This window comes from Daphnia magna, linkage group LG7 (genome assembly GCF_020631705.1).
Source record: "Daphnia magna isolate NIES linkage group LG7, ASM2063170v1.1, whole genome shotgun sequence".
Taxonomy (NCBI): domain Eukaryota; kingdom Metazoa; phylum Arthropoda; class Branchiopoda; order Diplostraca; family Daphniidae; genus Daphnia; species Daphnia magna.
In genome coordinates, this window is record NC_059188.1 from 2,162,500 (window position 1) to 2,173,372 (window position 10,873).

A 10,873-nucleotide genomic window follows, 5' to 3' on the forward strand; every position below is an offset into this window, starting at 1 on the left:
AGGATCACGATCAAGGGGGACTTGTCCGAGCTGACACAATGATGAGACCGTTACGTAAATGCACATCCAAAGGTCTAAACCACTACATCGACAAGGGAAAGTCCATGCTGGATCATTGCCTTAAGCGCCCTAAGGCGAATCTTGGGCAGTGGCGACTGCTCCACCCCATGGCAGAAAGACCATTGTCGATTTTGGATGGCTGCACTTTTCTGCACTGGTGCAGTTGCCCCGAGAAAAAGCTGTTCGAGTGGTAATCTTAGTGCAATTCACTTTTTCGGTGCATCGATTTTGTACGTTCCAGTGGCATTCCGGCACCGTCCGAGGTCACTCAAAAACTGCACTTTCTTGCCCGACCTTTTTAGTCAGTGCAAGCGGTTCAGTGCAATTTTTAACAGACGAATTTAGAGTGTGTTGTTTAGGGGCGAAATCCGAACGTTCTAAAAGAATTAGATTAACGATTGTGCGAAAAACGTGGATTTAAAAGAGAGCTTTTACATCTAGCTGCACATTAACAATGTTTAATTTGTTCGACGGAAAAACAAATTCCCTTATAATTTTCAAGAATTGTGCATGTATATTTAGGGAAAGCAAACAAGTCATCACATGAATTCACTTTCAAAAGTTTTCCCATGTGGTTACACCATCAGCAGTAGACAACGGCAAAAATATATTTTTTTAATGGACCAATTTTTAAGTGCCTCTTAGGGCAGATGGGTCTAAAATGGAATGCAAAACCATTCAACGTAGACACATATTCATTCAATATACATTCCATAAGCACAAATATAAAATCTGCGACAGTCAAGCCTGTAAGATCGACACTGGTAAACCGTTTTGCACCTGGAAACACAACCGATTTAGTTTCGTTCAAAACAATTTGAACTTATAGGATTAATTTTCAAATATCAGTCATGTACGATATATCACACGAATACAAAAACAAAACCCATTATATAATTCCTCTAAATAGTCGTTCAATTCACTGACAACCTCGCGACAAATTTTAAAGTCAAATTAAAATTGTCTTTAAAATGAAATCGACAATTGCAGAAAAATCTTACATGGTTAAACAAGACCAATTTTTATAAATTTCATCCTTTACATGTATATTTTGAGGCTTTGATTATAGACAATAACACACCAAAAAACCGCACGATGTACGGACAAAAGTGAACCGAGGAAATATACAATCTATAAAAAAAAAGAAAATATTTGTAGTTGGTACTCATCTCATAAAAATTTCCTATTATTTAAAACATCCACATCAGAGCTTACTGTAAAGTAAAATCACTTGATCATAAACACGGACCAATAAGCAACTCATCATTACAATACAAATCCAAGTAAAAGACCCAGGGCAGACACTTGCCGACAAGATGCATGGCGACCACGCATCAAGCGAGAACGCACGAACACCAAGCACAACATCTCCCCATACCAATTAAATAACCATAATAACTACAATATGCATGTTATCATTTAAAGATTTTACGATGGTCTATCAAACTATTTTAATATCAATTGCAAGGTATATATTCTCAAATAGACTACCCAACACAAAAAAAAAGCCCCAATATCATTACACCAAACCTTTCACTTCACAGGAAACGCTACCTAGCCACGATTGAAGCATATTAAACGATATTAGAAGATGCAAAGCAATACTACCAGTATTACTACCAAGAGCAAGTAAAACATCCCATCCAAGTTGAACGCACAACCTTTGAACAAGACAAAAACCCAGCTACTATTAGTCTACACAATTTTCTCGATAGTAATACCCCCGTATATCATATAGTTGCGTTAAAAAGCGGAGCGGCAATAGGTAAACGGTTTAAATTTAATTACCTAAACGAAAAAGTGTCACAGCCAAATTCGCCGAAAATAAGCCAAACCCTGAAAAAAAAAAAATTCAAGTAACAAATTACCAAGTACAATCGACAAGCTACCTACAAAAACAATTAACGTCATATTTGAATACCAATCAACATAGTCCTTCAGACTGGGGCGGAGTCAGAAATAATCATTCGTAACAGGCACAAATGAACAAAGAAAAAAAAATTACCAATGCACTGCATAAACAGCAAATTCCTGCCACAACCAGGCCATCAAGTGGGCGACGAATCCAACAGCTACATAACACCGTAATACGTTAAACCAGATAAATTGTCCAACCATTCAACCAGTAAAGCCACATATCGTAATAACATCACGAGATTTGGCACTCTATAAAACTATCTAGTAAAACTAAACACAGTAAGAATAGATGAATACCTTAATTACGGAATCCGACAGTTCCAACAGAACACCAGTGGCCGATACTATCCTGTTAGCAAATACAAAAAAAATAAGCAAAACTGGAACTTCGACTGTCAATATGTCGCCTCCGTTTAACACACAACCAAGACAAGATGACCTCGATTGCTTCGTACGTTGCTATCTAATTTCCCCCTTTCGGAATTCAGGCACATCTCTTCCCATCGTATAGGAAGGACGCGTGGCGATTGGGGTGCAGGCGAACAGAACCGAAACATGTAATTACCTGCGCGAAACGGTGTCAGAAGTCCTACAAAGCAAATTTCCCCTGGACAGACCCTGAAGGAAAAGTGGGCAATGTAGCGACCATAAAGCAAACCAAACGACGACATGATATAGAACAGAGCTCAGTATCCTGATTAACATCACAACCTTGCGGTTGTTCAGGCATATGCTTAAAACATCACAGCTCAAAACTCCAGTTGGCATAAATCACCTGATCGAAGCTTCAAACGCAAGCGAACCGATTGAAATGGATGAACGGCTATCGCCTCCTCACGAAAAGAAACCTACCAAATGAATAAGTAAAATTAGAAAAAACAAAACAAGACCACATAATGGTATCAGAGAAGGTACATCAGTGAGGGCAAGGGATGTCATGGTTTTGTTGCAGAGCCGTCGCGTATAACGGGTACATCATACAGAGCTATCATCATACAAAGAAAAGTAATATGAAATCATGGTGTGCACTTACCACAATGTGATCTCTCCACGCGATAGTAACTGAAGAATGCAAGGACAACTTTCGACTGTATAAGAATAACGAACTCCAGAAACTGGGGAAAAGAAAAATAGTTTTAACCGAAGATCAGAAAACTCCACTGTTCTAGCTGGAATCAAACTCAGAAATTTAAAGTTACCATTGTTAAATTATCACCAAGGTTTTGTAAGCCAGGGATAACAAATCACCACACAAAAACCATCTAATAGTCAACATTTAATACACACCTATTGTTATCTGGTCAGCTCTTACTTTGTTCCAAGTACAAGTTCCCTGCAACAAAAGAAGATTCTTTACTATAAAGACATCATGGAACATATCAATAACTAATGGATGGCTTCAGAGAATGTAGGTAAGGGTTAATTGAATGATACATCATTACACTCAGAGTGGATAATTTTTCCATCACATTTGAATTCACAAAAAAAGAAAAAAATGGCTAACATACATTTGCTAGTCAACGAAGATACGAAGTGAGGAACAAGGTATTCCTAGATTGCAATTCACATCTGGAAAACAACCCACACTACCCATTTTCAACTCCATAATCGTTAGAACCGACAGTCTGCACATCAAGAACTAAAGAAAAAGAGAATGTTACGCAAACAGAAAAGCTTTAAATGAGATATCACACATATATTTGCAGGCAAACACCAACTGAAAAATAAATAATTAAAATGTACCAAGGCAGCTTTCGGAAATAATATTTCACCTCAGAGAACACACGATGTACAGCCGCTGAATCCAGATAGCCAAGTGATCTAAGCATGGTTTTTCAGCACATTTAGTCAAGTCGGTTCCCCTACCACGTTTTTTTGCCTCACCGGAAAGCGAGACGGTGCACGTTTTATAACTTGTTAAAAAAAAAAAAAACCTTTTACGCTTTAAGTGGAGTCATAGATTTCACTAATCGATTTATTAATCGATTATTGCTGACATATATGACATTTTTAGTAGACCAATCAGCCTTCTTATATATTTGAGTATAGTTCTTAAAGCCGCCATTTTATAAGATGACGCCGTGTCTTCCTGGTTGACCCCGATCCCTGGACCCACCCCACTGGGAAAAGAGAGGTGCAATCAAACCCGATCAGCGGTCGGGCGGGTTGCGAAGCCTGGCTACAGCTGATGGGGGCGATCCCTAGTTGCTAGGGGTAATATATTTTATCACACACTTTTTTATTTATATATTCTGTAATGTATCAATATATAGCATTTTATACTTTACGTACATAATAATGCGCCAACCATATGATTATCAATGCACTCACTTGATACTTTACCCTTCATTTCAAATTCAAACCTAATGTTTAGCTAGAAATTCTTCTACAACACAAATTACAATCTAAAACATTATTAACTACCAATTATTTTCACATTTGTGTATTATACTTCAAGTCCAATTACAATGAAAACAAGCAATCCTGGCTGAAAGGTAACAACGAAGCTCAACGACTGAACAAATTTCTAATGAGGAATCATATGAAAAAAAAAAAAAAAAAGTCACCATGAACCTGAATGGATTTATGTTGTATGTCAGTGTTGAGCTGCCGTAGGCTACGCTATCGCCTAGAACGTTTACGACGATCTTCTTTCACCCTTTCAGAGTCAGATTCGTAAGTGGGACTCGTGGGTGAGTAGGAAGGCGAAGTAGGTGAATAGCCCGTGGGTGCTGGAGAATAGGTTGGGGAGGTTGGTGAATATTTGGGGGAAGCGGGTGAATATGATGGCGAAGTGGGCGAGTAATTGGGACTGCTCGGCGAGTACGCTGGACTTGCTGGACTGTAGCTCGGTGATGTCGGGGAGTACTTGGGCGAGGCCGGCGAATAGCGCGGAGACGTCGGCGAGTACTTTGGACTGCTCGGAGAGTAAGCAGGCGAAGTCGGCGAATACGTCGGAGACGTCGGTGAGTACTTGGGCGACGCCGGGGTGTATTGTGGAAATCCCGGAGAGTAAGATGGCGATGTCGGTGAATATTTCGGGCTGCTGGGTGAATAAGCCGGACTACGCGGTGAGTACTGCGGAGAGCTGGGCGAATAACTCGGACTTGTCGGGCTGTAGCTAGGAGATGCCGGCGTGTAGCTGGGGGAGCTGGGTGAATAACTCGGGCTCGTTGGCGAATAGCTCGGACTTGTTGGAGAATAGCTCGGGCTAGTCGGCGATAGTAGCTCGGCGAGCTCGGACTATAAGACGGACTCGAATGAGAATAAGTTGGGGACGTTGGGCTGTAGCTCGGCGACGTAGGGGAATAACTAGGACTTGTCGGCGAATAACTTGGACTAGTCGGTGAATACGTCGGTGACGTCGGACTGTAGCTGGGGGATGTCGGCGAATAACTCGGATTGGTAGGTGAATAACTTGGTGATGTGGGCGAATAACCAGGACTGGTCGGGCTGTAGATGGCTCGTTGGACTGTACGACGGACTGGTGGGAGAATACGACGGACTCGATGGCGTCATCAATGGGCTCGTCGGTGCGTATGCAGGCGAAGAAGGCGAATGGGAGGTGACATTCCCGGATTAGGAATGTAAGGCTCATACCAGGACCTGGGGACCCGGACTTCCTGGTTGTGGAGACCACGCCGGAGATAGCCAGGTGAAAGACCCGCTAGCATCGCTTGCCACAGACAAAAACCTATGGCAACCTCGTTTGGTGCTAATCGTCACCCCCTCACCTCAACCTCGGGTGCTAATCGTCACCCCCCACCTCAACCTCGGATGCTATTCGTCACCCCCGCTATGCTATGGCGTTATCGAAAACGCTATATCGCCCCGCTATTTTAAAAACTACCCGTCAAATCTATGCTGCCACCTGGCGGCAAATCACAGAAGCTCTGTCATGGAGCTACTAGATAGGAATTTGAAAACTCTCCCAGGGCCACTAGCGCCACTTGTGTTTGGTCCCGAAAATTATTTTTTTATCTCCGCCGAGTACGCTTTGAAAGGTACGCTGAAAATTCGTACGTTTTTGAACGTTTTTCGATTTTAATTTCACGATCCCAACAAACTGGAAGCAGTTGTTATCATGTCGTTGAGACATTCTATTTTTGAAAATTGTCTGACATGTGGAACCTCTATGTCAGACAATTTCACTGTTAGAATCTCACTCTAAGCGACATGGTGAAAACTGCTTTCATTCCTTGCGATCGTGAAATTAAAATCGAAAAAAGTTCAAAAACGTACGAATTGTTCCGCGTACCTTTCAAAGCGTACTCATAAAAAATAATTTTCGGGACCAAACACAAGTGGCGCTAGTGGCCCTGGAGAGTTTTCAAATTCCTATCTAGTAGCTCCATGACAGAGCTTCTGTGATTCGCCGCCAGGTGGCAGCATAAGTCTGACGGGTAGTTTTCAAAATAGCGGGGCAATATAGCGTTTTCGATAGCGCCATAGCATAGCGGGGGTGATGAATAGCATCTGAGGTTGAGGTGGGGGATGACGACTAGCATCCGAGGTTGAGGTGGGGGTGACGAATAGCATCCGAGGTTGAGGTTTTTGTTTGTAGGGTGCAGGGGAGACTTTTGGCACTAAAAACTTGCCATACCAGGAGAGAATGCTGGTCGGGCTCAAGAATAATAACACTACGTTCTGTACGACGGATGGGGGGAAAAGGGGGCGAATAGGACGGACCCGTGACATTCCCGGACTAGGAATATGGCAAGTTTTTCGTGCCAAAAGTCTCCCCTGCACCCACAAGCAAAAACCTCAACCTTGGATGCTATTCGTCACCCCCACCTCAACCTCGGATGCTAGTCGTCACCCCCCACCTAAACCTCGGATGCTATTCGTCACCCCCGCTATGCTATGGCGTTATCGAAAATGCTATATCGCCCGCTATTTTGAAAACTACCCGTCAAATCTATGCTGCCACCTGGCGGTGGATCACAGAAGCTCTGTATGAGCTACTGATAATTTAAAACTCTCCCGGGCCACACGCCACTGGTTTGGTCGAAGTTTTGTCTCAAAAAGTAGTTGTTTTTTTTTTTCAATCGCAAAGGTGGGAGGTTGGCATCATGTCGTTGGACATCATTTTTGAAAATTGTCTGACATGTGGATCCTCTGTGGAAATTTCACTGTTAGAATCTCACTCTGCGACATGGTAAAAACTGCCTGTAGTTTGACATCTGAATTCTCTACTTTTACATACATCTGGCTATTTTTATGTTGTTCTTAGTGTTAAAAAGATAGAACGTACTGCTTTAAGTAATGCTGGGAGACCAAAGATTGATGTCAACATACAATTACTGGAATAATACCTAGGTAACTAACATTCATCATGTAACACCCCAACGGGGATTTTATTTTGCGTTTCACTTTCAGACCAGAGAATCCCCGTTACAAAAATAGCTGAACTGCTTAACATCAGCAAAAGGACCTTGTTCAGAGTTCTTAACGAGACAAACCATACAGCGCTAGACCTAAGTACACAAAGATCTCTGATGCACAACTCGATGCATGTCTCACAAGTATGTTGCGATCCAACCCAAAGTTTGGTAAGGTTATCATTTCTATTCAAATTATTGTGCCAGTCACTTTGTCTTGTCTTTATGTCTCAATGTAGGTCTGCAGATGTTTAAAGGTTGCACCATTTCTAAAAATATTCTTCTTAAGCAAAAACAACTGGGTGAAAGTTGTAGAAGAGTCAGGCAACAGGAAAATGCACCCATGATCCAACGCATCAAGCGTAGAGAATATAAAGTGAGAGCTCCACTGTCCTTGTGGCACATTGATGGCCACCACAAAATGGACCGGTATTCTATATATGCTTACATTTGGATAATGGGTAACGGTTTCCTATAAATTCAAGTTTGGATTTATTATTCATGGAGCCATAGATGGTTATACGCGTTTGATCGCCTATATATCATTGGAAAATACAAATTTTTCTGAAACCGTGGTCAGTTTATTTCAAACAGCAGTCACCGAGTGGGGATATCCAAGCCAGTGTAAAGTGAGTATCTTCCTAGAATTACCGCTGCACACCTTAGGAAATATACTGCACCCTCTTGAATATTAGGTCCGACGAGGGCCGTGAAAATGTATTAGTGGCAGATTTCATGATAAATGCCAGAGGGGTTTACCGAAAGAGTTTTCGAACGGGATTTTCAGTCCACAATCAACGCGTGGAACGCCTCTGGAGGGATACCATCGAGAGATGTACTTCTACTTTTATGGAGATGTTTAAGTAAGTCCCATTACTGCTTCTATTCATTCCATGCGGTAATTATTATAAAACATTCTAGGCAGATGGAGAGAGATGATATTCTGGATGTAGGGTCGAATGTAGACTTTTTCTGCCTCCACGTAGTTGGCTAAGATTTAATTCAACGTTCGCTACAAACTTTTCGGGAAGCATGGAACTGTCATCCTATTCGAACCGAAAAGGACATGTCTCCTATGGAACGTATTTTAACTATATTAAACCTATTTAACGTATATTAAAGGATTGCAGATGTAGATGGAAGAAAACGAAAATGGAACTTTCGACGAGAAACCAACGGAACTCATTCAGGTAGTTAATAAACTGCAATAATTCTCAGTAATGTATTTTATGCTTAAATTTAAATGTTTCAACAAATGCTCGTTATTGGGGAAAAAACTCAGACCGCTTTCTGAATGGTCCGGTTACGCCAATGCATTTCATAGATGTGTGCTTCACAAGTTCCCGATTAATATTTCGAAAAAAGTTTCCTGCTTGGAAGCGGTAATTAATCCGAAATCAGTTGAAATTTGGAACCTTCAAACTAAATTCATCCAACTTAAAAAATATGTCTTAAGACTTGTAGATTCATGATTGTCAATCAACACAATGAAAATTAGTCACCAACTTTTTTCTTGTTCTTGTTTTTTTCCCCTTACCACAAAATGTGCGGACTAAATGTGTGTGGCGTTAGCCTCAACTCCCGTTCTGCAATTATTCTTGTAACGTTGTAAGATGAACTGGCAGTTCACCAAACTAACTTAAATGATGTTCTTTCACTTTTGCAATTACAGAGGCAAGTCGCGTGGACGTTGTCTTGATCCTTCCATCAAGACCTTGGCTCGACAAACCAAGTGGCTCTCCAGCAAGCCGGGATTCGGGACCCACCCTATCGTCCGTCTTGTTTCTACAAGCATGACACACACACATGATAACGGTAACGTCTTATTCAAATCCATTTTCTTTTTTCCTGTTACGCCACCATCGTCTAGAATGTTAGTTTATGTGCTACATTTAAGTCGAGCTCCTATGCCAACACAACTTGAATTCGATTATGCATCGGCAATTGAAATTGGCTTTTGTCTTCGAGTGACGGACGTCCTTATTGTCAAATCCTTGGCCCGTGTCGCAAGGGTGGAAGGTTGGAATCATGTCGTTGGACATAATTTTTGAAAATTGTCTGACATGTGGATCCTCTATGGAAATTTCACTGTTAGAATCTCACTCTGCGACATGGTAAAAACTGCTTTTAGTTTGTTGGGATCGTGAATTAAAATAAAACGTTCAAAAACGTACGGTTTGTTCCGCGTACCTTTCAAAGCGTACTCTGGCGGAGACAGACAAATAATTTTCGGAACCAAACACAAGTGGCGCTAGTGGCCCTGGGAGAGTTTTAAAATTCATATCTAATAGCTCCATGACAGAGCTTCTGTGATTCGCCGCCAGGTGGCAGCATAGATTTGACGGGTAGTTTTCAAAATAGCGGGGCGATGTAGCGTTCTCGATAGCGCCATAGCTTAGCGGGGGTGACGAATAGCATCTGAGGTTGAGGTGGGGGGTGACGACTAGCATCCGAGGTTGAAGTGGGGGTGACGATGAATAGCATCCGAGGTTGAGGTTTTGCTTGTATGGTGCAGGGGAGACTTTTGGCACGAAAAACTTGCCATACAGGAGGGGCTGACTACCTAAAACTGTGTTGACCACGTGTGATTAAGTACCCGCGATTCCACTGGGTTTGTCATCGGCTCGTAATTTTTGGCTCGTCAGTTGAGCAAGCGATTCAGGATTTCAGGTATCATTGTCACCCAACCTTCTCGGACGCGGACAATGTATAGAATTTAAAAACTTAGTTTCACCACACAAAACCTGCATATTATCCACGGAAAAAATTTTCAGGTAATGTACAGCCAAGTTAAATTTTCATAACGATCAAACTAACTTTAATCATCATTTATTTATATTTCCAGAGTAGTTTCACGCGATTACCTCGGGTCAGCAGTTAACGATAGTCTTCTCTGGCAACTCTTCCTACACTGCACTTCCTGGACCTAAATGTCAACCTAAAACAGAAATAGAGTTGGCTAACGTCCGAAGTTGCCAGTTCGATTAATTGTGAAAAAAAAATTGGACAAAAACTAGTAACAGTTTTTGCATGGCGGCTTACGGAGTTTCGCCCGTTGTAGTTTTAGTTTTAATTTTTTCCATTGAAATTATCTTTCTTTCCATTCATAATTGGATCACGAAATTCCTTCGTTATCAGGTAATCTTGTAATTTTTATTTGACCTCGATATAGACTGTACTTTATTTATTATTAATTTTTTAAAAGGTTTTTACTTTCTGTAGCAGACAAAAATGGATGTTGTAGAGGAAACTGGCGGGCTGATAAGGGAGCCCGCCAGTTTTTGTCTGCTACAGAAAGTAAACACGTCTACAAAAAAATTAAAAATTACCAGATTTCCATGATTTTCATTCAATTCTCAATCGAAATCATGTATTTTAAGCAAAATTTGAAATTTGGCCAAAAATGAGAAAGTGGGAAGGGCCTTTCCACTTTTGTCAAAATCGGCCAAAAACTACATCTCTTGAAATTCTCCAAAAATCACAGTTGCATTTTGAATCTTATCATGTATAGTTTT

At 41.3% G+C, this 10,873-nt stretch overlaps 1 protein-coding gene and 1 long non-coding RNA gene across 3 annotated transcripts; one reads left to right on the top strand and one right to left on the bottom strand.

Annotated features, from left to right (window-relative positions):
* Positions 1–4,428: 4,428 nt before the first annotated feature.
* Positions 4,429–5,496, bottom strand: LOC123474159 (DNA-directed RNA polymerase II subunit rpb1-like). The gene is made up of 2 exons (XM_045176078.1): positions 5,332–5,496; positions 4,429–5,220 (listed from the first exon to the last, which is right to left on the bottom strand). Exons 1-2 carry the CDS (start codon positions 5,494–5,496, stop codon positions 4,600–4,602), a joined length of 786 nt encoding a protein of 261 aa, XP_045032013.1. The 3' UTR covers positions 4,429–4,599.
* Positions 5,497–7,019: 1,523 nt separating this feature from the next.
* On the top strand, positions 7,020–10,404 carry LOC116926725. Of its 2 annotated transcripts, XR_006649280.1 has the most exons (9): positions 7,020–7,135; positions 7,211–7,296; positions 7,357–7,529; positions 7,598–7,787; positions 7,844–7,987; positions 8,054–8,221; positions 8,280–8,548; positions 9,031–10,132; positions 10,204–10,404. It is a non-coding gene; the product is annotated as an uncharacterized LOC116926725 (long non-coding RNA). The 2 variants fall into 2 exon arrangements; XR_006649279.1 differs by having other exon boundaries at positions 7,598–7,987.
* The last annotated feature ends 469 nt before the right edge of the window (positions 10,405–10,873 follow it).